The sequence below is a fragment of the Akebia trifoliata genome, chromosome 12, assembly GCF_017979445.1.
Source record: "Akebia trifoliata isolate Shusen 1 chromosome 12, ASM1797944v1, whole genome shotgun sequence".
Classification (NCBI taxonomy): Eukaryota; Viridiplantae; Streptophyta; class Magnoliopsida; order Ranunculales; family Lardizabalaceae; genus Akebia; species Akebia trifoliata.
The window spans coordinates 31,434,989-31,462,737 of NC_141386.1; the positions used below are offsets into that span (position 1 = coordinate 31,434,989).

Consider the following 27,749-nt stretch of genomic DNA (forward strand, 5'->3'; position numbering starts at 1 on the left):
AAAATATTATTTGTATGACCCCATAATTGGAGTAAAACATCTAGGGCACACGTTAAAGTGCAGTAACTACACTTTGGAAATTGGATTTTGAATTAAAAATGCCCTTAAAAAATGTATTTTTTTACCAAAATACCCTTAGATGCTTATTCCCGAGATCTAAAATCAAAATCTAATCCAGACTTTTTTTTTCTTTTTTTGGCGAGTGGGGGGTTAGGGTTTTTCTTGTATAATTCAAATTCGATGGATTTTAGGGTTGGATTGGCCTCATAGGATAAGAATAGGGCCTGCCAGCTTATTTTGTTGTGAAATTGGAGTTTGTTGGGATTATGCTTGCTTTCTTGCTCCCTATAAATATAACAAAACCTAATCGTAAATTATTATTATTATTTTTTAAATTTAATTCATTAAACAAAGAAAAAAAAATTACATATTAAAATCATTTTATATGGCTAGAAGACCGTTAGGGTGGATCAATAGGATTGGATTTTGTAATAAAAAATTAAAGGAGCCGTACAATAAGAGAGAGAAAAGTATGAGTAGGTTCGTGTTTAATCCAACATCAAAGCTAATTAATAGTGATTAGATGAAATAGGTAGGAAAGATGGGAGCAATGATTCGGTTAGTTGTATTTGAAAGCTAAGTCCTAACAGAAGAAATATATTTCTATAAATTGAGAAATAATAATAAATATGAGTGAAAGAAAGAGAGATTGAAGGAAAAAAAAATTAAAAAAGAACCCTAACCACTTCACCCACCTACATTGTGCCATGAGTGTTGTCTAACCGCTAACAGTGCTCCCGCGTTTGTCGCTCACACGTGCCATCTTCTTTGTCACGAGTACATAAATAATAAAAAAAGCAAATATTGGACAGAACAATGATAATGCAAGCGCTGACGTGACCGCAGATCGTTTTCAGTGTGTATCCCGAAGAAAAAGATATACGGTTATGTGACATTGTGACGTCAATCGCATGTAATTTATGGCGTGCATTCGTCACGACTCTATCGGATATTATTAGAAAAATGCTAACGTGATTTCGAGATACGAGCAAAAAACATCTATCGTTCTAAGCACACATCACCATCAACTCACAATCGCTCTAGCATTATTATTATTGATTGATTGAGTCTAGGATTTAGTGATCCTTGGAAAAAAATATAATCTAGACCATTAAAAGACAAAGTCATATGATCGAGATACACCCTTGATATATTTGGGGAATAATGTTGAAGTGACCTCATGCTAGAATCTCATATCGTACTTTTTGACATGAAAATGTATGAGAATCATAGATGATTTTCATCGAAATATGAGTGAAAAAGCATTTATGATTCCTATCCACTTTCACGTCAAGAAGTGCGATATAAGATTCCAGCTTGAGATCACTCGAACACAACTCATATTTGGAATATTTTTAATTAATCTCTATTATCGATTTTGTATTTTAATAATGAGGATCAACCCTATTAATGGGGAGTGAATCTTCTGTAGTTTTTTTTTACGGTCTGGATTCCAATCAAAGTTTGATTAAATAATTTACGGTCTGGATCAAGGTTTTAAGATTTGTGAAAGATCCAAATTAGTATGGATCCAATTCAATAGCCTATTAGATTGGTTCTAAATCAATCATTTACCATTTTTAACGATCTGATCCAATAAACATGAAATCCTAAGCATTAATACATGAAATCCAACAATCAGATAAAGCTTTTATATTAAAGATATAGAATGAAATAGTAAGATAAGTCTTGATCATTAAATTTCTATTTTCAATGGTTAGAGTTCTAGTATATTTTTAGTATTATTTGAGTGTTCTAATTAATCAATCTAAGAGTACCTTTATATTTAAAAATATATATATCTTATTTAAATTTTGGTAGATCGAATCGCAACCCCACCCCGTCCATTGAGATGAACATGAAACGATGATCTACTTCCAATGTATTGGTTAAAGTCGCATTCTAAATGAGTCGAACATGTTACATATTTCAAAACTTAATGCGAAAGTTTTGGGGACTTTTGTGGTTTTTGCGGGGTACATGGGTCCTCTTTTAGGTGGGATCCAATTATCGTTTTTGAAAAATAAAATATTTTTGTTGATTCTAAACCTTAAACATGTGGACCTGATTTTCATTTATTTAGAAAGATTTTACTAAATTTGAGTGAATGAAAAAAATAAAGCTAAAAAGCCTTCGTTGTAGGGTGGTGTTTCTTTTTATTGGTGTACATGATACATCCTTATCACATCACTATAAAACTTTAAGGTTGTATCATTTATATTTTTGATTTACGCGTATATCTTCTTCTAAAAGGGGTGAACTTATTAAGTTGCGATAATTTCTTTAAATCATATTTGTGGTTCTTAGGTCCCAACATGTGTTTATAGTGATTTAAATTTTTGTGGTTCTTACGTATAATTGTTGTATGTGTCAAAATCCACAATGCTCGCATGCTTAGTGGTATAAAATAATTTATTGGACTCATTTATTTTCTTTTTACCCTTTTATACCTTTTTAAATAAAATTAATCCTTTTAATCATTTTTTTATTTTTTATGTTGGGTTCCAAACTCGTAGGCTTGAGTAATAGTGGAGTAAGGCAAGTGACCTCTTAGAGCACCATTTCTCGCCCAATTCCCCCATCGTCGCCGTAGAAGAACTCAAGCACTCATCTTTCTTGAATGAATAATACTGAAGTGACTTCAAGGTTGGACTTCATATCACACACCCTAACATGAAAGTGTTGAGAACCATAAATACTTTCCTCGAGATACGAGTGAAAAAGCATTTATGGTTCCTATCCACTTTCACATCAAGATATATGAGATGAGATGCTCCAGCACGACTCTAAATGAATTCAATTCCAAGATTACGAGGGGGGAAAAGAGTCATGCTAGAATGACTTCAAGCTAGAACCTCATATCGTATTTCTTAACGTGAAATTCGATGAAAAGCATATATGGTTCACATACACTTTCACGTCAAGAAGTGCGATATGTGGTTCTAGTCAAAGGTCACTTCAGCATTATTCCGGGAAAAAGTAACCATCAAGTTCAACTTTGACACCATCAATAATTCAATACAACTTGGACTTGGACTCGTATTTTGAGGTGACTTATAGCATGATCACAACAATATAAATAAAATTATATCCCACAAATACCAATTGCAAATTAATGGTAATAAAAATCTTATGTCCTTGTTAATATTATTGATAAAATGATTAATTTATAAAATACTTGTCTCCAATCTTATACATTTCACCTTAGGAGAAGCATAATGGATATTATAAAATAAGATATAAGAGAGTTGCTATTGGCACCACAATCGTTAGTTCTTGCACTCCAATTTCTTATATTATTTATCACACCCCACTCAAAGATTAAAACACATGCACTCTTCAAACATTACGAAGGTTTTGCTCAAATTATAATAATATCAACATTATAACACTCATTTAAATAGTTTCAGTAACTGTTTAAAATTATGATTAAGCTCATTTAAATCCTAAATCCAAAAAATAGAAATCTAGCACCAAAAAAATAAAAAAAGAATAAGTTTATATTAGCTCTCTCAATCATTCATTATCTTCTTTGTCTTTACTTGAGATTTTTCCTAAAACATGTGAAGTTCTTGGAAAAAATTCAATTTTGATGCGTTGTTCATTTTAATTCCGAAAACATGTTTTTGAGCGAGTTCATTCTCTCTAGTAAAAAGTGACGATCTCGCTGATAAAAAGTGACGATCTCACTGGTTGATTTAAAAATAAATATCCTTATTTTTTAACGTCGAGATCACTAGTAATTATCAATGAGATCGTCACTTTAAAATAGAGAATACCTACCAGTGAACTCACTTGAAATTTTAGGAATTAAATGAACAGTATACAAAAATTTGAAATTTTGTCATATTCAGCACACAAAATGGTAATTTTCATTTTATAATTGAGATGTAATAAGTATAAGTTGGGGTGCCAATAGCAGCTCTCGAAAATAATGAGAGTAACCGATACTGTTTGGAACTTTCAACATGAATGACTTCCTATGGTCTTAAAACCCAAATCCAAATCCAAATTCGAATCTATACCCACGGGCCGTTCCTGTGGGGATTATGAGGTGAACACGTGAACTACCCATAATAAATAGCGTAGACTCTAGAGAGATGAAAATGACATACCAATGATACGATGGTGACGAAGCAGAAAAGAGTTTTGTAGTGCAGTCCTTACAGACGTACACGTGCAAACGCCCCCACCATATTAATGAAAGACCACTGTTTTCTGTGTGACATCTTTTGGAGCAGACAGAAGAATCCAAAGAAGGACAATGTGGTCGTCACCCTGGTCAATAAATAGTCAATGACACATCAGCTACGTTGAACTTTTTATTATTATTGTAATATTTAAAAAAAATAAAAAAGGTAATTAACTTCTTTTCTTAATTAATAAATTTGTATAGTGGTTGTAACAAATTTTTATTTTATATAAATAACAAGTTTTAAATCATTTTTTTTTAAGTTCATTATTTTACCTCAAAAGACACATTGGCCATCTCAAACAATAAGCCATTTGGAGTGACATTAAAATTGACATCGTTATCAAGATACACAAAAAAAAAACAAAAAAAGCTTTTATGACTCTCTGCGCACCTCCATATCAAAAATGTGTGAAAAAAAGTCAATTTTAATGTCACTCCAAATGACTTATTATTTTATTGGCAAATCATAGAAATTTATATTAGTCTATATGATTTTCGTAAGAAATTTTTACCATCTTAAATTAGAGTTATTAGTGGTAAATTTTGCATAGTTACGAAATTAATATCGTTGGTGGACTTACAACCTGGCTCAATGATTTTCATAACCATCAAGTATTTTCACAAACATATAATGGAGATCATGAACAAAAAATGAGAAACAAATAGGAGGAGCAACAATACACGTCCTAAGAATCCTCTCTTGTACCGTGCATATAGAATCCCACATAAACAAGAATCTTGATTTGATAATCAATTAGAAAATAGAAACAACATCAGCAATGTAGGACTTTCTGAAACCCCATGAAGTTATTAATTCCTTGGGGCCACCTTCCAAGATTCAATTGACCCTCGACTCAACCAGTTGCACGTAGAATTTTTTCGAGGGGGCGATACATGTGACCGTGGGATTAGTCTCACCAGAAGGTGGAGATACCCACGATAAGCAAAAAAGAAAAAAAACAACATTAATTCGATAATCACTTCATGGCCTGAAGAATACTCTCGTCTTTAAGATGATATTTATTTTTACTATGCAAGTTATTAGTAGATTCGCCACCGTACAATGAAGTATAGTTGCAAACTGAATAATATAATCTATTGTATTGAATTTGCATTGTTACCAAAGATCCACAAAATGGACGGAAGGACTAACTCAAATTTAGATATATAGAAATCTAGGTTTGTAATAAAGTATTATACACTTTGAATACTTATGACATCCAAAAAACCCATTGTTTATAGACTTTAATGCACCATTTCATGGATTCATCCAACCTTTAAATTTGTGATTGAGAGTCATTATTGATCCGATCAACGATTATCATGATTTGATTGAGACGTTAAGTAGTACCTTTTCGAAGTAAACATTAACAATCAATAGTCAATATATATAGATGGTTGTACCTATTTTCATGATCAATAGTCAACTCGATTTAATCTTTACTTATTGATAAACACCCATGAATCAGAGTAGGGCTGTCAACGGATGCTTATTGATTCGGATACAGTAATATCTAAATCTGAATTCAAAATTTTTATCTGATATTCAAATTTGAATGCGAATCTGACAGATATTCTAAAATTTCGAATTCGATTATTCTATCAAATATCAGATAATATCTAATTAGAATTCGAATAATTTGTATATTAAAAAACACGTAATTTTTCCTTATCCAATTGATTTTTCATTATTAAAAAATATCTATTATATATATTATACTATGTATATAATAAATAAATCAAATAAAATAATATATATTATATATTATTTCGAATCGAATATTATTAGATTTGAAATATTAATATCTGGATCCGTATTCAATAAAGATTTGAATATATCAAACTATCTGAATTCGAATTCAATAATCAAAATTTTCGGATAATATTCGATTTTTTGAATTTGAATTTGAATTTTCGACTATCCATTGACACCCCTAAATCAAAGTTCATCACTACACAAAAGTGTCCAGGTGCAAAGTACACCTCATTAACAAACAACACATACGGGTACAAGATTGCATCGTGGATTGCCCATTATCATAATTCTTCGTGGAATAATCATTTTTGCCCATATTTATTTTGGAAATTTCCAATCGAAAGTAGATTGATTGGTGATTTGTAACAGTAGATTTGAACATTAATTTATTCAATCTATTTATTTTTGGTGTAAAATTACAATAACTGGTGTCAGTGGGCTCAAAGAGTATGACATACGGCCTATTTGGTCTTGGGTCATTTAAGCAAAAGTCCAAGATGTGGTCCATAAAGTTAGTAAAAGGTCAAGATTGAGGAGTTGGTCAGCTCATCAATGGTCCCAATATGCTATAAGTGGTAGCTACATGTTGATGTTAGCAGGTCTCGTACCCATTGAAGTGAGATTAAAGTGGATGAAATCAATCAAATGTAAAGATACTCTTATATTATTATGGTCCCCAAGACAGTAATAAGTAGGTGGTTGACCCCACAGAGTACGTTTCCCATACTATTTTAAAGCACTAAGTGCGACACCTGACACGTGAGTACTAACTCAGCACCTGAGTCATAAACCTATAATAAGTAAAAGATAAAATAGTTAAAATAAGAATAGAACCAATTTATTCAATAATTATGGAATTAAATTAGATTAATTTACATGACCATTAAAGGTGTGAAAAATTATTAGGTGATTTAAACATACCTCTCTCCAGCTTTTGAAGAATATTTGAGGTACACTAAGTGTTTTCAAACTGGTGACAGGGTCATTGAAAAAGAGAATTGCTATTGCCACACCAACTTTTATTAATGCTACAACAACTATGTGCAATTCTTAAGTGATTTACATACAGTGTTAGTAACAGTTGGTGTGGTAATAAGAGCTCTCTTGAAAAAATGATGTAAATGCTCCCACCCTTCAATCTCTCGTCAAATTTTTTATGTTAGACATCATCATATTTTTACTTTCTTTTTCATCCTCAAGATTATTAAGTTTTTATGATAGGGATTTCAAATCAGTAGGCCCCACTAGCATAGGCGAAGTAATATAATACACCTACAAATGACACACACCAAGTAAACAAGGATAAATCATTACGGGTGGCCAATGAGAGGACTTGAACTCAAGACCTCCCCCTTTTTGGAGGGATGCCTTGGCCACCGTGCTTCATCCTCAAAATTTCATCTCCTTCAACTTTTAAACTATAGGAATAACATTAAATTTTTTGAAAATAATGAATTGAAGAGTTAAAAGATGAGAAATTTAAAGACAAAAAATCAAAGGTTTTTATAAGAAGTAGAAAATACTAATGAGAATATTTAAGTTTTTTTTTTTTTATAGGTTAGGGTTAAGAGAGACCTAAACCATCAAAAAAAGGAGTTCAAGGGGTTTGAACCTTACTCCCAAGGTCTTACCACTAAGCTAAGTGATGCTTCTTAGTATTTAAGTCTTTTTCGATTAGTAGTCTTGTAGAAGAAGACGAAGGTCAAAGGTCATGTCATTAATTTGAAAACATATGAGATCTTTCAACTATTTGCTAAAATCCTAAGGAGTGGTCTGTTGAAATAACCCAATAGAACCTCAATACTACGTTATTTGGAGTCGTCACCATTCTTTTTTAAAATAAGTGTAAATAGGTACTTGAAATGATTTTAAAATTGATTTTATCATTGTATTGACTCTCATATATGAGGAAATGCATGGTATACCTATGATCTATGTAGGAAGGTCTAGTTAGAGGATAAATAAAGTGTTATACACCCCCATCTTCTCCACCAAAGGTGAGTTACTTTGAAACTTTGCCAAATTTTTAAAAAACTTAAGAAAGTAAAAAAAATGCATGTGTTAGAGGTGATGTGTATAATAAGTGAAAATGTTCCCCTTAAAAAATGTCAATGTAAGACATTGGGGACATCCTATGAAAAATGATGACTTATATAACATACATTATTTTTATGAGTATAAATGTTGATTTGGATTTTTTATAGAGACTCCATGATGGAGTTTCCTTAATGTCATAACCTTAATGCATGTATGCATAATTAAATATTTACTGTTTCAACCACAATAAAAGGGTAACACATTTATTCATCATTGTCAATAATATGTGAGTGAGTGCATAGTGTACACTATGATGCATGATATATACTATAGGGGAAAGAAGATTTCAACCCCCACCTTTTCGGTCGAACCAACGTCTAACCTATCAAAGGTGGAAGAGGGTGTGCATATCATTTTAAAGACTTTCTAAAACATAAAATAAATAGAAAATTATGACTAGAAGATGCGAGTGCTTAAAAATAAAAATCTAATCTATACCCACATTGTCCCTTGATGTTATTGAATGATGTTGAGTCTTGAAAGAAGTGACTTGAAGGTTAAGAGTTTTAATTGAAGGTACAAGGTTAAAAAAGATGAATGTTATTGGTTGAAAGTGAAAAGATGGATAAGAGTTCTTAAGTTTAGGGTTGAGTTGAGAGAGGGTTAGAGAGGTATAATAGAGATTTTGGTAGAGTCTTAGATTGATAGATGAGGGCTTAAGAGTATGAATTGCTCATAAGAAATAATGTTATTTATAGAAATTTTAGAGAACTTTTGGGGATAAAGTTGTCCAACTTTAAAAATAAAAAAAATGGACATGAGGTTTTCATTGTTTCTTTTTGAATTTTTCATCTTTATTAGAGTAAAGGTAGAATTTGTAAAAAGAAGAAAACCTAAAAATATTTTTGATCTGTAATTTTTGGTAAATAAAAGTGAGAGAACAAAAGTATTTTTAAGAGAATAAGTAGGGAACTGACATGTGTAAAAGTAAAGTGGTAGGTAAAAAGTAAACCTTAATTCATTTGTAAATAATTCATAAAACAAGAGTGGATATATATTTTTGAAATGAACTAATGGGAGGGATTAATCTATGTATTTGAAGATTCCTACCTTTTTAGAGTAAGATTGAAAGTTATTGCAATTTTAAGGATTTTTTTCAAAATATTTTTTTTATTTGACCACACTTTTTGAGGAGAACATTATTGGCTCATCAATGAGGAGTCTTATTGGGTATTCAAGCTTATAAGAAACTAATATGTGTCCTTTCTTGGTGGGAAGTGTAAGACAATGGATTTATAATGGACTTAGCATGGGCTTAGGATTGGATTTTGATTTTAGACTTAGGTTATAGATTTAAGATGATTTAGGTTTAGGTATTTCGACTAGGCTTGAATGTGGACTTGATATTAGATCAAGATATGGACAATAGAGCATGGATTTGAAATAAAAAGAATGTATGAATTTGGGTCGGTTTATAAATTTCGAGCAATGGGTTAAATAAGTGGACATGGAATTGGATATGGATTAGGAACAATGTTTGAATTTACAAAATGATATAACATGATGCATGCATACATGTATGCATGAAGAAAAATATCGAGTGACAATTATTATGCAATGTGAGCCTGTTGAAGGTCTTTAAACTCTTAATTGAAATTAACTTAAGAAAAATTAGACTTTTCTAACGGATTTATGTAAATTGGAGTGTCTACAATCATATCATTAGTTCGAAAACATATCGAATCTTTTAACTATTTGCTAAAATCCCAAGGGATCTGTTGAAATAACCCAAAATAATTGAATTTTAGAAGGATAACTAAGTTAACCATTAATCAGTGCATTGTAAATACATCCCACATTCCAAAGCCTATTGACTTGACTTGACTAGACTAGGTGTTTCATAAGTCAACATGGGAAGTCATAAAATAACAATCTACCACTTACTGTCCTGTTTAGAAATCTGATTAAGCAAGGTCATTTATGTCATAATTAGTAATTCTTCAAAAATAATTCATGAATTATATACAAGTTCTTGGATTGATACAATAACCTATTAGAACAATCTTACAATTAGCTCATTAAAAAAATCCAGGTTTTTCTTCACTTTTTGTGAATTATTCACAATTTTTTATATCCAAAATTAAACAAATAAAAAGGAGGAAACACATGAACCCTAATTTTCTTTTATGAAAATCTCACGTGGTATTATTTTCTTTACTCCTACCTCACACTTTTTATGTTGTTTTAAATTTTAAATTTATTTTATGTTCTATTAGAAATCAAAATTAGGGTTTAGACCCATTGCTCGATTGGTTTGAAACATTGCAAACTAACTTTGAGGTCGTGGGTTCAAATCCAACTTACTCAAAAAAATAAATAATAAATAATAAATAATAATAAAATTAGAATATTCGATAAACATGAGTAAAAGTACTTGAATGCTCTTTGTATGGTATGCAAGAGAATATTGTAGGACTTCAATTATTTTCTTGTGTTCATGTTTTAAAAAATAAAAATTATCCATATCCTACTCAACCATATAGTTTTATTAGCATGTAAGTGAAATTGGACAATATTTGAAATGTTGACACTATATCTGTTAGAAGACTTGATTCATTGAAGGATGAGTTCAAGATTAAAACTAATAATGATGATTTTGAAAATTAAAATACAAAAATAAGGAATCTTAAACAAATTGAGAGTTTCCTAAATACATAGAAACTTAATTAATAATTTATACTTATTTATTTTTATACTTATATTCTTCTTATTATTATTATTTTGATGACAAGGTATCTGAACTTGCATCCCACTAATGCGACTGGAAGAGTCAGAGCCAGAAGTTGGACCAAGACATATGAGTCCCATCCCCCAACACGTGCAATGCCCACACATCGCACGCACTGGGTAAGTGAGGGTGCATCCTTTTGGGTGACCTCAAAGAATTATTTCTTGTACTGGGTATCGAACTCATAAAAATTCAAGTAAAAGGTGCTACTCCTACATATAACCAAATTTATAAAATAAAATAAAATAAAGATTGTTGAACTCAAATTATATTCAAATAATTCTTGCATCATATTTTTATCATTTTCGACATTTCGAGGTAATTTTTTTTTACTGATTTTTAATATTTATTTCCAATATACTCGAACTAATCTGAGTATCAAAAATTTTGTCCTCTAATTGTGCTGAAAAATTCAATTGAGTGAAGTTCACTGTTTCATTTTATGAGTTGGAAGATTTTGGACCACAACTCTTTTCTAAAAACTTTATTTATTCCCAGTAGGGCCCATTTTAAAAAATTTAGGCCAAACAAGTTAGGGTTTGGTGGAAGAAAATATGGAAAGCTGACTACACATTTCGATGGTACATAATATATATATATTTTGTTATGTAAATCACGAGGAGGATCGAACAATGTAGATTTAAGGCACACTTCCTCCTTTGGATGATAACGATATATATCTCAAATGGACTACCACGTGAAGTAACAGTGGAGTAGATGATGTTGTATACGTGTGCAAGTCATTGATGAGAAACATAATTATTCTACCATAATTAATTGTATCGCAAATCTCCACCGTTAAAATAGGTAAAATTTATGTGATTGGTGATATATTTGTATACCACATGTGACTCTTAATTGCTCTTAAGTGGAAATGGAGAGAAAGAGAGAGAGAGAGAGAGAGAGAGAGGTAGGTAGGGTGGTGGACCAGGAATATATTTTAGATTAAAAAGGAGAAACTTTTGATGGGAAAAGTGTTTGTTTCTTTTTGTTTTTTTGGTTAGTGGAGAATATTTTATGAATAAAGTACGTGAAATATAATTGCAATTGAGGAAAACCCTAGTGTATTTTGGAATTTTAATTTTAATTTTTTTAAAAGTAGAAGTTTTAAATAATTTTAATAATAAAAATATCATATATTTAATAAATATGAATAATTTAGATATAAAACAGTGAAGATTTGCTGATTATTCTGAATTTTTTGAATATTATGTGTAGGAACTAAAGTTGTGTAAATTATAAAATGATCACTACCTCTCTCTTACCAATCAAAGAAAACCCTAGAAGGTTTAAATGGTCCTACCTTTATAAAATTCATGATTTCGAATGTTCGAGTGATTTAAGTTAGAAGTTGGCCACATATGGCCTAAGAACCAAGTGGCCCGGTCGAGATCCTATACCAAATGAGGATGTATGGGACCTGTCAATAGTTTCTAAAATTGGAATAAAAAAAATCAATATTTTTATAAAGGGGACGGTTCATGGGACATAATTAAAAACATATATAAGAATAATGATTTTTTCAAAATATGGGTTAGAACTTTCGGATTGAGCTGATTTTTTGTGAGGATGATCTCTATGATGATAATATCATCCTCACAAAAATGAGTCCAATCTGAACCTTCTAACCTCATCAAAAGTGATTTAGAATGTGAATCATCAATTTTTTACCAATAATTAGTAATCATTTTTTATGGATTTCGAAGTTTTAGATTAGGTTGATTTTTTGTAAGAATGATCTTCTCATCATAGAGATCATTTTCACAAAAAATCAGTTCAATCCAAAACTTCTAACCCATATTTTGAAAAATGATTGTTTTTACATATGATTTTACTTATGTCCCATGAACCAATCCCTTATATAAATTCACAAACCATATCTTGAATATAACTTAAAATTTTATCCTAACACGTATAAATACTAAAACTTAAGCTATATGAAGGAATTTGGATCATTTTCTCAAAAATATAATAATAATAATAATAATAATAAATAAAATAAAATAAAATCAAGTCACAAACTTTTCTGCGTGTATTGGATTATTGTTTGAGAAACACTGGGATTCTCTAACATGGGACAACCTCAAGTTTACAGGACCTTAGCCAAATCTTGGATCATTGTTTAAGAGGATTCAAACGTTTTCAACTCCAAAGAAGATAAAGCTTACAGGCCCTTCTCCTCATTCTAAATCATTACTAAAGATGATTTAGTCTCTTTAACTCCAAAAAAAAAAAAAAAATCGACCTATAAGTCATTCTCTGAATCCCGAATTATTATTTGAGATGACTTAAATTTTCCCAAACAAAAAAAAAACAAGTCCTCGAGTCTTTCAAATCCTTGATCATTATCTGAAGTGACCCAACTCTTGAATCTAAAGAGAAGATCAAGCTTACAAACTCTTTTATAACATAACAAGATCTTGCTCTTAAGTGAAAAAGCACGAAGTCCAAGAGAAAAAACTATGCCAACCCTTCAAAGAAAAACAAAAGTACAAGTCCTTCTCAATATTGCGATCATCATCAATATAAAACTATTTATCATAATATTTCTAGTATTATTTAAAATAAATGAAATATTCATTGTTGACAATATTTTTATTATTTAGAATTTCATAATAACATCTTATATCTGTGTACTATCTCGATTTATCAAGTAGAGCATAGATCGTTGATTGATCCTCACAATTTGTGTGATGTAAACCAAATGGTCTAAGAATTTATTTAGGTTAAATTACCAATGCTTGCCCCTTTTTATAATTTCTTCTTCTAAAACTTTATTTTTTAGGACCAAATATTTTTCTCAATCGAGGAGACATAAAGTTCAAACTTTCACGTGTAAAAAAACAAAGGTAAAACCCCTTTTTAAGTTATATTTACTAAAATAATAAATATTAAAACATTGGGCTTGTGAATGAAGCAAATATGAAAAAAAAAATAGAAGATTGAGATTCTTCTATCAATCAATCGAAATATTGGACTTTGTCCCCCCACAGGTGTTCCCACCAATTCAAAACTTTGGATTAAAATTTTAGTTGGGATGTTATTAGAGGATGGTCCCATAGACGATTGACCTTGAATCTCATATATGTGTTCATTTTAGTTGGGATGTTATTTTATTTTATAATTTTTTTTTACGTTTATGTATAATTGAATCTAAAGAACGGAAGTAATCCATTTGGAGTGTTATTTGTCTATTAATCTTAACAAATGTTTCATCCCTTTGTAAGTGTCAGTTAACTTAGTTGGTAAAGTCTTTGAGTGATGATACCAGAGACCTATGTTCAAATCATGTCAGCGCCAAGATACTTAACTTGTTAAAACAGACTTACCATTATAAAATATATATTTCATCCTTATAATATTTTGATTAAAGTTCCGTTACTCGATCGTTGAAGCAAATAACAACTAACAATAATAAGATCTATCTCTTATTCACTTTAAGAATAAAATTATGGTGAAAGAGAGAGAGGGAGAGCATATAGGGGTAATAGAATACAATTTTCTTATTATTTTTTTATTGAATCATACATTAATCTTTTATTCTTTTTTTTATTTTTTTTCCCTTCAAATCAAATGAACATATCAAGAAGTGAAAGAGATCTCTATTGCTTTCTTTTTAAGTCAAATGTTCATTAAAAGCATTGAAAGAGATCTGTTGGCCTAACAATTATCTTCCTCTTTTTCTATGGATACAACCCCTCGAAACACACAAATTTAGAATTTTCAAAAAGATCACGACTCTAACTTACTTGAAAGCAACTTATGAAAAAGCACCAAAACATATTTTCTTTATTTTGTTTTCGATATAAAAATATAAGCTTCTACTCTTTGAAGCACTTTGTAATCTTTACAACCTAAAGAAGAAGAAAAGGTGGAGATGGACCAAAAAAAAAACTGATGAATAATGATTTTCTAACGCCCCCCTCTGAAATACACCCCCATCACAGAATCGTAGATTATTTACCTCGGGATACGTAGAATCATAAATATTTTTTATGTATCTCGAGACAAATAATTTACATTCTGCGATGGGAGCATATGTCAGAGGGGGGCTTCAGATTATCACAACTCAAAAAGGATTGCTTATACATCCCCATCCCTTAAACCCTCACAATTCATTTTAATTGCTGTATCATAAGTAGAAGTTGGTGTGTCAATGAAGTTAAATAAAATTGTTTTGTTCTTAAATGTTTACAAATGCAAATATTTGCATCTGTGCCAATTTTTGTCAAGATTTGCAACATACCAGCTGGACCTACCATGCTAATTCTCAATTCTTTTGTAGGGCTGCTATTGGCACCTCAACTTTTACTTATTACATCCTAATTTCTTAATTTATTTACCACAACCAAATTAAAGATTAAAACACATTCTTCAAATATTACAAAAGATTTGGCTCAAGTTATAATCTCAAAATTACAAAACATTATCACACTCATTCAAACAATTTCAGTAGTTGTTTACAATTATGATTAGGCTCATACAAAATCCTAAACACACACACACACACAAATCAACGATTCAATTATTTTCTTTATTTTTAATTGGGGTTTAATAAGTAAAAGTGGAGGTGCCAATAGCAGCTCTCCTTTTATATGTTTATTTCCCCTACTATTCTAGCAAATTATACTGATTTCTTTTATGTTTTTCTTGGTTTTTATTTTTTATAGCAAACCTTCTATGGGTTCTTTTCTTCAAGTTTCTTCAAACTGAGATATCCAAAAAGACAAAGAGTACCAATAAAAAGTTCAAAAAGGAAAAAAAAATTAGATAGAAAAGAAGCTTAAAAAGAATGAAGTCTTTCTCTCTCTCTCTCTCTCTCTCTAGGGAGGTTAAAACTTCAAATTAAAGAAAATCAATGGTAGTGTTAGTGGGAAGAGAAAACAAAAGGTGAAATATGCAACAAGGAGAATCAATAGTAGTGTTGGTGAGAGAGAGAAGGATAAAAAAAAAAAAAGGTGAATTAAGCAGCATAGAAAGGGGGGGAGATTCTTGTATAAAGAGAGGTGTCTTCTGTACTAATCATTAAATCTCTCTTGCCCTTCTACAAGACCATGAGTACTATACTGGTGAAAAAGCTTTAACTCTCTAAAAAGATAGAGAAATCAGACCCCCACACCCCACTAGTTGGTGAGAGGTCAGCTTTGCCGACAGGAAACCATGTCTCTCAATCAAGTAAGTAATAAGGCACACCAAAGTAAACTAATACTCTACTAAGCCTACTCCACTCATTATTCTGTTCTACTATACTCACTCTCTCACTCTCACTCTCCCCCCCCCCCCCCCCCCCCCCCCCCCAAAAAAAAAGTTTCAAAAGAAAACAAAAAACAATCGATGCCCCTTGTTTATTGATAATACATGTGAGTAAAAATAAGAACGCATCGTCATCGTCCAATTTCGTACCAAGGGATTTTCAAAAGGTAACAAGAGTGATTCATTAACTCGTCTTAAGAAACAATAATGCGTTCGGTCCTAACTCAAATGCCTTATTATGCTAAAAAACAATCGATGCCCCTCATTTATTGATAATACATGTGTGAGTAAAAATAGGATCGCATCGTCACCGTCCAATTTTATACCTAGGGATTTTCAAAAGGTAACAAGAGTGATTCATTAACTCATCTTAAAAAACAATAATGCGTTCAATCCTAACTCAAATGCCTTACTATGCCAAAAAACAATTGATGCCCCCCGTTTATTGATAATACATGTGAGTAAAAATAGGAACGCATCGTCACCATCCGATTTCGCACCAAGGGATTTTCAAAAGGTAACAAGAGTGATTCATTAACTCATCCTAAGAAACAATAATGCGTTCGATCCTAACTCAAATACCTTACTATACCAAAAAACAATCGATGCCCCTTGTTTATTGATAATACATGTGTGAGTAAAAATAGGAATGCATCATCACCATCCGATTTATAACTTAGGGATTTTCAACAGAAGGTTTGGTAAGAAGAGTGGTTCATTAACTCATCCTAAGGAACAAGTATGTGATCCCTAAAAAGATCCCGTTATCAATATCGAAGTAAGATTTGAAGATGACAAATTGATAATGTTATGTCCAAGTGTAATTGACAAAGAAAATCATGGAAAGCGACGATCAAGAGCAATCAATTAGGTTTTGTTATTTTAATTTCGATTAAAAATACTTATTGTGAATATGACTTAAGAATCGAGGACCCTGTGCCATGTATCACACTAGTGCTTTAGCATTAAAGAATTTCATAGAAAGTCTCTTTTCCCATCACAATACCAATTAGTATTTTTTCTTTTTCTTTTTCCTTTTTATGTTTTTTACTATTTGTGAAAGTGAGTGGTTCAATCTATAGTCCATCAAATAGTAAAAATAATGAAGAGTGGTTGTTCAAAAGTTCAAACTGTTTCTTGAGGTTCTCATGATAAAAGAAGAAATGATAGCCATGGTAATGGTTTCTTGAAAAATACTGAGATTACAAATCAAACAGGGTGATGGTTTTCCAAAAATGGAAGCAGTTGTTTACTGTAGAGGATAATGAGTGATGACCAGCCAATGATCTCATATGATATGTTGGCCTTGAGAGTAATTTCAAGACTTTAATTTCCTTTTCCTTCCCCTCCTTTTATTCTTTTATCTTTTTCTTTATATGTATATATGAATCATGAAAAACGTGTGATAAATCCAAGAATCACATTGACAACCCTCCCTACTTTTTCCATATTTGAATCTTAACATTGAAAAAAAATTTAAAAAAATAAAAGTGGGTATTAATTTTCATAAAAAATAAAACTACCCATTTGGGGAAATTCAAAGTATGCATGAATGTATGTATGTGTGCGTGTGCATGTGCATGTGCATGAAAATGTGTTTTTGTGCACTTTAAAAGATCTAAAATGCCATCAATACTATACACAGCATCACCACCAACTGATAAATAATAGATTCTCAAACTCAAAAACAAAAGTAAAACCTGCAAAAAGAAAATCATTCTATCGGGCATCTTCCGACCTTTCTCCCGCTTACAAGATCTTTTATCAGTCATGGTGAGCGACGTAGGTGTTGGTGACTATGCAAACTCGAGTAATAACCTTGAGATCAAAAGTAAAAAATGTCCTAATCCAAGGTCATATGTCACACAGCTTTGGAATGTTTAAAAGACAAGCCACCCAAAGATGATTACCCACAAGGCCCCCCTGGGCCTTCACTTTTCCTTGACCATGACAACCAAAGCACACCGCGATGGACGTCCACTGCTTTCATGGTGGGTCTCCACTCTCTCAAAACAGACCCCAAGAGATATGAATTTGGATATGACAGTCTGACTTATCCATCCCCGCTACAAAGATCCGTTCTCTAGTCCTTCCGAGGTTTACCCACAAAACGACCAACTCTGGTTAGCCATTCATCCAACCAACTCGAACGATGAAACCCCACCCCTAAAGTTAAAAGATACTTTCAGTTCTAAAAATCCAAACAAAGCAACTCCTGTCTTCTTGCAAATTCCTGTTTTTCACACTAGCTCGACAATTTCTATAAACAATAACCATGTCTTGTACAGTGGTCTCTCCTGTCTATCTATCGATAACTTTGTCACTTGGTTGGTTCTGTCAACAAAAATCTTGATATATGAGCTGGTGTAGAATTTATCCATATCCTGTCACAAATCTTGATGATGATGCTCTTTTTTTTCCTTCTCATCTTTCAGTTGAATTAAGAGGATACCATTTCTACAATGTATCAGTCCAGACCAGACCACAATTCTCTAAATTTTCTCGATTCTCTCATATTGCCCATTTCTAATACTGCAAGACAACAACAAAAAAAAGTCCTAGATTTATGACATATTATATAAATGAAGGAATTTAATTAGTATCTAAGAATTTTGTAGTGAAAGGGATTTAAATGTTATAGTTCATAGTACAATTTAAGTTTTGGAAGGGGTTTGGACTTTGGGTATTATTCAGAGAGCTATTAATGAAGAGTTGGAGACCTCAAGACATTTTTCTAAGCATAGTAAGACGAGCTGCTCAAAAGCAACATGAGCCTTTCCGTGAGGAAAGGACTAGATCTTGTGAATATAGTGTGAAGGATGGAAGGAATGGTGTTGGTAATTGGTACTGAATTTATTTCAGAAGCAAACAGACCATTGTAACGGCAAAGAGAGGATTTACGGAACCCATATGCAAACTTGTTTAATAGCTTCTTGTGTGGTTCCAAATTCGTCACCTCGACAAAATTGGAAAAGTGAAGCAGTATGAAGATGTCAATTGTCATTATTACATAAATAGGAGTGTGAACATCCATATAGTCTAATCCCAGCCTTAATGAGGAGGATGAATGCAGAGACCCATCAATTCAAAACGTTCAGCAACAGATAAATAAATTTTCACACCAAATTTAGCTCTCAATTCATTGGGACCTAGAAAGGGAAAAGCTCTTTTAGGGTAGAACTACTCATGTAGAAACCATCGAGATCACGGCTTGAATAAGTGGAAAAGCATCTGAATTGAGAAACTTTTGAGGCCTTCTAAGATTGAGTCGGGAGACCATATCTAGACCTCTGGTGCTCTTGAAATGTTTCTGACGTTTATGATTCTCTTAGTGAAAATAGTCTGTTAAAGCTTAATCTAAAAGTGTGGACGTCTTCCAAACATTCTGCAATATCTGGTCATGGGAATTCTAAAGCTATTGTAAATCAGAAGTTCAAACTCTAGAAAAATGTTACTAATCCATGTCTCGAAACACTTCTGGCCTTGACTTTTCTGGGAAACTTAGAACCTATAGAATGAAATCAGGAGATACAAATGAGGATCATTTTGTATACACAAGTCAGTTCTATACAATTTTTTATTGATAGTTAATTCTAAATTAATAAGGCTCAATACATGCAGAAGAGAATAAAAACCACTAATTTAAGTGCAAGAAAGAAAGAAAGATGAAATTAGAGAACAGTTTCTGAACTTCAAATAAAAACAGAATGAAAAAACTTTCTCTTAATAAATATTATTTATCCAAATTACTCTAGGAACCAAAATGTTACAACATTCGTACTGTTCTGTTCCTCCAACATTCTCTATCTTTATAAACAAGAAGAGTTTTTTTTTCTGCAAATCCAAAAACCCCAAAATCATGCCAAGGCAGGATATGGCTGATTCATTCGAATCACAAGGCCTGGCGATCGTAAATACATAATTCATGCCCCTCCCATTGTCCCTACCCCAAAATCTTCTATCAGAATAGAGTAAGTAAACAACAACAAAGAGAAAATAGTAGTAGAAAGAATTGTAAAAAATCCTACAATTGGATGATTCTACAAGAGTGGAAAAAAAAAAGAAAATGTTACACTGAGGATGCATCGATGAAGACCTTGTTGAGCACGTCATCCTCACCATTTGACATGGCGAAGAGCTCCGCGTCCTTGTCTTCATCACTCGAGAAGTCCCGTCTCTCAAGTTTAGCATGGGCTGCAATGAATATCATCTTCTGAGCCCTATCCATGCCAGCTCTCGAGTGCCCGTGGGTGCAAACCCATCTCAAGAATGACCAATTGCACTTGAACCTACACGAGGTTGCGTGGAGGAAGATGAGCCTCACTGCCACCTTACCCAACGACTTGAATTCACTCAAGCATGTCTCCCACACAAGCCTACTACTCTGTGGGTTCACAATTTTCATCTTTCCTGTCATCGGGTCTGGCTGCTTCATTTGGACTGCTCGGGCATAGAGCGGGTCGAGTCCCTCTGACCTCCACTTCATGAGCTCCATTAAAGCGATATGAGCCTCCTCCCTTGACACCAACCGCGTTATGAGCTTGTCGACATCCTTCTCTTGCTCAGGCGTCAAGCATTTGAATGGTGGGAGGTACTTCCCACTTGTGTCCTTCATCAGATACAATGGGTCGAGAATGAAAGCAGCCGACCACGCCGGGTGGTAGTTCTTATTAAACCTTTTTTCAATCACCTTATCCACGGGTTCCTCGGCAATGTTGAATTTGGCACACCAATCCTTCACTTTTGCCCTCAATTCATCCCAAAGAGGTAGGCATTGCCCGACAAGTGGCCTCTCAGCTTCAATCTCTTGAGCCATTTCTTTGATCAACTTCACCAACGAATGCACTGCTTCCAATTCGTTCCAAAACTCCACATCCCGAATCATCTCCGCAACCTCCCTCGCAACTTGGTCTTCCACACATACAACCTTAAAAGAGTCATCCAACACAACCATCTGAATAGCTTGAGCTGAGCTCCATATATCCTCCAACATTGTAAAAACGGGTACAAAGTTTTTTGTGTTTTCAAAATCGGGTGGAGGCACACGGAGAAGTTCAGTGTGATCGAGCTCTTGTAATTGGTATTTATGGAAACTATTTCGAACCTGAGACTTGTTATTGAAGAAATTAGCAAGTTTCAAACAATTATCAGTTACAGTCTTGAAGAGTGGAAGCTCCTTACTGAAATCCTTCATCAAACTAATGAACCCTTGAAGCTGACACGAAAGATTAACCATCCAATGATTCTGGTTCTCCAAATTCCTCAATGCCTTAGCTTTGAACTTATCCGCTACGATCCCTACACACCGATGAATGACGCTCCCACATATACCCGTGATCGTCTCCCATAGTATCTCCTCTGCATACTTAGACGGAACAGACCCACTCGTAAACACCGCCTTTCGAAACACACTTGTCCCATTAGGCAAATTCACAGTTAAATTCACCAACTTCTCACCCCCAACAAGACCCAAATTCTTGGACGACTTCCAACCATCAGAACCAATCTGAAAGAACATCGCGTCTCGAATTCTTTCTTCCGACTCAATCTTCACCTCATCGAACTTCGCATCCAATCGGGCACCTGCGAATTCCTTCCTTGAAATTGCAGGCAAGCCCACTTGACTAAGAAAAGCTCTGAACTTTGGGTTTTCAACACTTGAGAATGAAACCGACCCACAGGACTCGTAGAGCCAATCGACCAGAAGATTGAGAGCAGAATCAATCTGGGTCTTACTAAGGGTTGGACCAGGTGAGGTTTTCGGACTCTTGAGCTTCTTCACACTGTCTTCCAACATAGCTAGAGCACCCAAATCTTCCTTCCCACCAGACAACATCAAATGTTGCTGTGAAGGGGTGACAACTGTTGTTGTCTCCATTGTTGTATAAGCGAGGTCAGAACAGAACCTTGAAGGATCAACCAAAGCAAGTGAAGAGGGACCAACACCACCACCAGATTCTCGCCTCTTTCGATGGTTGTGATGAGACGAAGACGAAGGCGAAGGGAGAGACGTAAGAGGGGAAGGAGAAATTGAAGAAATGGGTTTAGGAACAGAGCTGAAATTAGGGCAAGTTCCTCTCTTTAGATGCTCAGAAGCTGTTCGAGATGGGTTCGAAGCAGAGAACACGGCATCACAGAGAGAGCACCTAAGCTTGACTGCTTTGGCTAGACCGGTATCAGTGTTGTGAACCAGAATCGGTTCAAGGTGAACCCAATACCAAGCACCTTTACCCTTTATAGCTTTTGTTCGGACCGTAACGAGTCCTTCGTACCTCTTGTGAACCGCTTTGACTGTTAAATCATCGGTCGGAACCGGAACAGGAACCGAAGAAGGATCCATTGTTGTTGCAGCATGGGTAGCAGCCATTGTAAGCTAAGATGAATACGTGAGATATGGGTTTGAAGTTAATCGATTTGTTTCATCGCTTCGACGGCTCTTTCCTTGCATTTTTAGCCGGAAAAAGCCGCCGGTGGTGGCTGGAATTCTCCACTTCGCCGGATTTCCATGCCGGAAACCGGCGATCTGTGGTGGAGGAAGATTGGGTTTGGTATAATTTGGTTTGGTCAGGTCTGGTTTGGTTGAATTGTTTGTGTGTGTATGTGTGTGTGGAGTTTGTTTAAGTTGCAGAGAGAGAGAGAGAGAGAGAAGAAGAACAAAAGAGGTTGAAACTTGAAAGAGAGAGACTTGAAGGGAAGACTAAAGAAATGGGAAGGGGGGGTCTTATGTTTTTTTTTATTATTATTTATTTATTTATTTAATTTTATTGATTTCTACTTCTCTTTCTCACTCTCCACTTTTATGTTGTTGATGTTCTACTTCTCTATAAACACCTTCTTTGTTTCCTTCTTCTTCTAATTTTTTTTATTTTTTATTTTCTCTTTTTTTTCCACTTTGAGGTATTCTGTTTTTATCTTTTACAAGGTAATTTTCTTTCCTTTACTTTTATGGATTGTTGCTCATGTGGAATAATTCACAAATCACAAAAGAAGTGAGCAGTGGAGAGGGTAGCCTAGGAATTTTATGAGAAATGTACTCAAAAGTATTTATTTTCACCAGTCTTTTGGGCAGGGTTGACCAAGCATAGACAAGGAAGAGAGCCTGATAAAGTTCATCAAATGTATGTATAATCATGGCATGGACACATGGACATGGCATCTCCACAACCTTAATTCTATTGAGAGAGAGAGAGAGAGAGAGAGAGAGATTATAATTTTGAGATTTTTTTTTCTTCTTTGGATTAAACATATTTTTGCACTTATAATGGAGTTGGTAAAAAAAATTCCTTCCTGATTCTCAAAAAATGATTAATGAAGACCAACACAAACTATAAACTTAGTATCTTTTTTTCTTTTTTTTTTTAAGATGGGGTATTTGATCTGTAGGCCCAACCAATAAGGGTGAGGCATGTGGCCTTTCAAAGCACTAGATCTCATCCAAATCCTCCGGATACATACACTACCCCACAAATCACACATTCCGGATAAGTCGGGATAAATCCGTGTGGGTAGTCAATGAGGGTTCTATAGAGAAATTGATTGCAAAAGAAGGTAAATCAACTACGTTAAAATTATTTTCACCTTGCATTTGATTGTGCTTTTTCACAAGAAACCCATTTTCCTAAGAATTATGATAAACTAACTCCCCCTCTACTCTCCTGATGTGGCATATGCATAGAGCCATAGATTTTCTTGGGATACACACTTGCACATGCCCATAAATATGCACAGTTTTGTATCCTGAGGAAAAAACCTACAATTCTATGCACATGCCACGTCAAGAGAGTAGAGGGGAAAAATGTCGGAGGGATTATCAAAAAATCACGACTCTTTTCCTAATGATAGCAATATTCCTCTTATTTGCCAAACCAATCCTAGGGCAAATGATTTCCTTAAACTCTAGTATCATTTTCGTTTATGTTGTCAAATAGTGGCAAATATTCTCTAAAATCATTTTCTCAAAAACTTGATGCTTCTAAATAAATATTTTTAAGACAATCATATACAGCCTAATTCCTAAAAGTTATCACTCCAATGGAACTTAATAATCACTAATCATTTATTTCAAAGGAAAAAAAAAATAGTCTTTTTTCCATATTTGAATTTATTGAAGAGTTGGGTTGACACCACCCCTAACCTCACACCATGGTTTTAAAATTCATTCGAGACTGAAAAGTATCGCTTGAGTTAACTCGATATCAGAGTTGAACGAGACCAACTCACAAGTCACTTTTTTTTATTAAAATTTAATACCTCACGTTTAATTTTTTGAATAAGAAGTCGCAAACTTATTGAAAAACTTGTTCGAGATGACTCGATATCGGGTTTGGACGAGATGAGATGCGAAATCGAGCTTTAAAACAGTGGTGCACACATTCTCATCCAAGTGGAACAGGTTACTAACTATGTGAAAGTGGTAATTTCAAGTCAAAATTAGAATTTGGTGTAGTTGTTGTGAGGGAGAGTGCAATTTGTTCTTGATTAATTTACTTGAGATGGACTCCAAACTTCAACAAAAGAAGGAAAAAGATAACCTCAGGGGCTTTTAAGTTTTGGTTGATTGCAATTAATAACAATAAAAGTGTACTTGATTGCAATTAGAACTAGTATACTTGTCTTCTTTTGGACACCAATATTTTTCAACATTTTTTCCACAAAAAAAAACAGTTTTTCTATACCTATCTTAATTACCATTTTTTATCCTAATCTACAAATAATCAAAGATTGGAAATCCAATAATTAATATAAAATATCAAGCCAAATCAATGCAAATATTCCCTTTCCGAGAGAAAGAATAATAGTTCTATTATACAAGATTTTTTCTTCATTGAAAGTGATGAATTCATATGCATTTTACCATCTCCATTCACATTCTTTTAGGTCTTCGTTTTTATTTTTTAGGATCATCAACTTGAAAATTTCTTCTAGTTACGACTGTAATCGAATATCCTTGAATATGTCCAAATCATTTCAATCATCTTTGTCTTACTTTATTATCAATCGAAACTATCACTACATTTTTTATAAGAGTCATACCGGAGTAACATTGAAATTGACATCATTTCACACATTGGTGTGCACAAAACCATAGATGCTTCTAACTTGTATATCGATGAAAAGCATCTATGGTTTTGTACACACATCCACGTTAGTAATGTGTGAAACGACATCAATTTGAATGTTACTTCAACCTTTTTCTTTTCATAATGCATTTGTTTCTAATTTTATCCTTCTGAATTGTTTTCCTTATCCATCTCGATATCCTCATCTTTATCATGTTCAATTTACTCACCCCATACTCTTTTCTATAAGCCCAGTCATGCATTCAACCCAATGTGTTTGAACTCCAATAGAAATGTGCCATATAAACTCCTAACGTTGTTATAAGAACAGAACCGTTCTGGATCAACTCTTTTCATTTCTCTAAAATTTATTATATTTCAAATGGAAAGGAAACTCATTTCTCCTCTGTGAATGAAAACAAGTAAAGAAACACATCTTATCTTACCTAGATACACATACAATATCTTTTTTTTTCAATGATTTTATAGACACAAGATAAGGTATTAAGGTGTGAATCACAAAGAGATTTATAAAAAAAAAAATTCTCTCTTAATATATTTCTTACTCAAACTATACATCTGATTATTTCCGACAAAAAACAATTTGGGGGTCAACAAAATATAAATTAAAATTAAAATATATATATATATAGAAATATTTTTAGCAATAAAATGATCTCAAATTGGCATAATCCAATTGGAGAATTGGAATATATGTCCATATGCAAGGCTTTAGTGTTGGCCGACCCCATCATTTTTATTTTTGTACTTATATTTCATTTCCCCGTATATTTTCACTATTATTTTCATTACATTTCTTAATCTTTCTTTCCCATAAACATGAATTTTTAATTGTAATTTATTGTTTTTGTTTCGGGGATTACTTTTCATACCCTTTTCAAATAACAACAAAACCTTATCTCAAATATTTGGGATCTAAATCTTATCCCTCTTTTTTATTTATCCAAAGTGAAATGATCTTATACTATGATTCTTGTTTGGGGGTGTTTAGATTTTTATATTGAATACCTATATAATGCAATCCTCCTCCTTTATCTAGGTTCGGGATCTACGATGTAGTGCAAAAAGAATATAATATAGGCAAAGTTTTTCACATTTAACTCCGAGGGGTTGGCTCAATAGCAATTTCAGACCGATAAGCGGTTAATGCTCGTAAGTCGTGAGTTCAATACTTAGTATGAGCATTAGTTCTTCAGGAGTTACCCGCAAAGGTGCACCCTCACTTACCTAAGAAGTGTCATGTGTAGATGTCACACGTGCCCCAAGACTAGTCCTTAGACAAGACCATGGTCTATGGACTAAGCAAAGTCCAAACACGGGGGCCTAGTCCCCTGTCTCTACAAGATCCTATTAAAAAAAATAGTTACACACTTATTTCCCTTCCACTAATTATTCTCGACAAGGAATACAGTAAAGGTCCGACCCTTAACTCTATTAGGAGAGAGTCGAAACAACTCTTATGGGGCCTTTAAGAGGCCGACACACAAGAAGTAAAACACGAGACATCCAAGCATTGAGCGACGGCACATTGGAACATTTTGAGAGATCGTAAAAACTCGATATAAATATCACACCATCAATCAATCAAGTATTTTGTGGCCTCTCAGCCCAAATATTTGTAACAGATTTTGCTTACATGTCACAAATGGACGATTTTAGAACATGACATTAGGTGGGTCCTACAAAAGAAATCGTTTAGGTACGAGTGTCAATGATTTGGGTTGGATAGGATCCATGTTGATCTAAACCAATCAAGGAAGAGTGGATCCAAAACTGATCCAATGATAATTAAATCAAACACTTATCAACTTTTTTTTTTTTTTTTAAATCAAATCTCAATAGTAAGATCCAAATTCGATCCAATAACATACAAATAAATTTATATATTTAAACATACAAATAAATTTCATATATTTAAACTTAATTACCCACTTTCTTGTATTTTATTAGATGAATCCTTGACACACATCTAAAATTATTGGATCGGCGCAACCCAACCTGACCCGATCCAATTCATTGATAGCCCTAAGGCTAATTATAGGCAACAATTTCTTTATGAGGTGAAGGGGCCATCCCAATTATTATTTAGAGGCCCCTCGGTTGATCCCACGTCATTATGCCACGTGTACGTTAAATTTAAGAGGACAACAAATTGCCATGAAGTCATTGTTCCTCGGAAAGGAAATAAGAGAGCCTTTTAAAGTTCAAAGAAATAATGGAAAAGTTTGTTGTACTATTTTTCTTTATCGAAAAGAAGGAAAAATAAAATATAAAGAAAAGTAAAGAGAGACCCCATTAAGTCAATATTTGAGATTAAAACTCAGTTTTGTTTCTGTAATTGGCCTATTTGAGTTATAAATATCTTCTCTACTGTAGACTTCTAATACCACCTACTATCTACTAGTGCATATTATGATACTTGAATTACATAAATATAATAATAATAATTTTATTATTTTAATTTATTTGAGATAAAATCTATCCTATGAATCAACTTTTTTTTTTCCAGTATCGTAGGTATCCCCACTTTTCAGGTAAGACTAATCTGACGGTCACACCCACCATCCTCTCAGGAAGTTT

General features: G+C 33.2%; 1 protein-coding gene across 3 annotated transcripts; it reads right to left on the bottom strand.

The window, feature by feature from the left end:
• Positions 1-17,720: 17,720 nt before the first annotated feature.
• Positions 17,721-22,780, bottom strand: LOC147389520 (uncharacterized). Of its 3 annotated transcripts, none has more exons than XM_086418922.1 (2): positions 20,186-22,780; positions 17,721-18,621 (listed from the first exon to the last, which is right to left on the bottom strand). In XM_086418922.1, the coding sequence occupies exons 1-2, from the start codon at positions 22,454-22,456 to the stop codon at positions 18,616-18,618; spliced, it is 2,277 nt and encodes a 758-aa protein (XP_086275048.1). In that variant the 5' UTR covers positions 22,457-22,780; the 3' UTR covers positions 17,721-18,615. The 3 variants fall into 3 exon arrangements, with proteins under 3 accessions (XP_086275048.1, XP_086275046.1, XP_086275047.1); XM_086418920.1 differs by having other exon boundaries at positions 20,163-22,780; XM_086418921.1 differs by lacking the exon at positions 17,721-18,621 and having other exon boundaries at positions 19,798-22,780.
• Between the last annotated feature and the right edge of the window lie 4,969 nt (positions 22,781-27,749).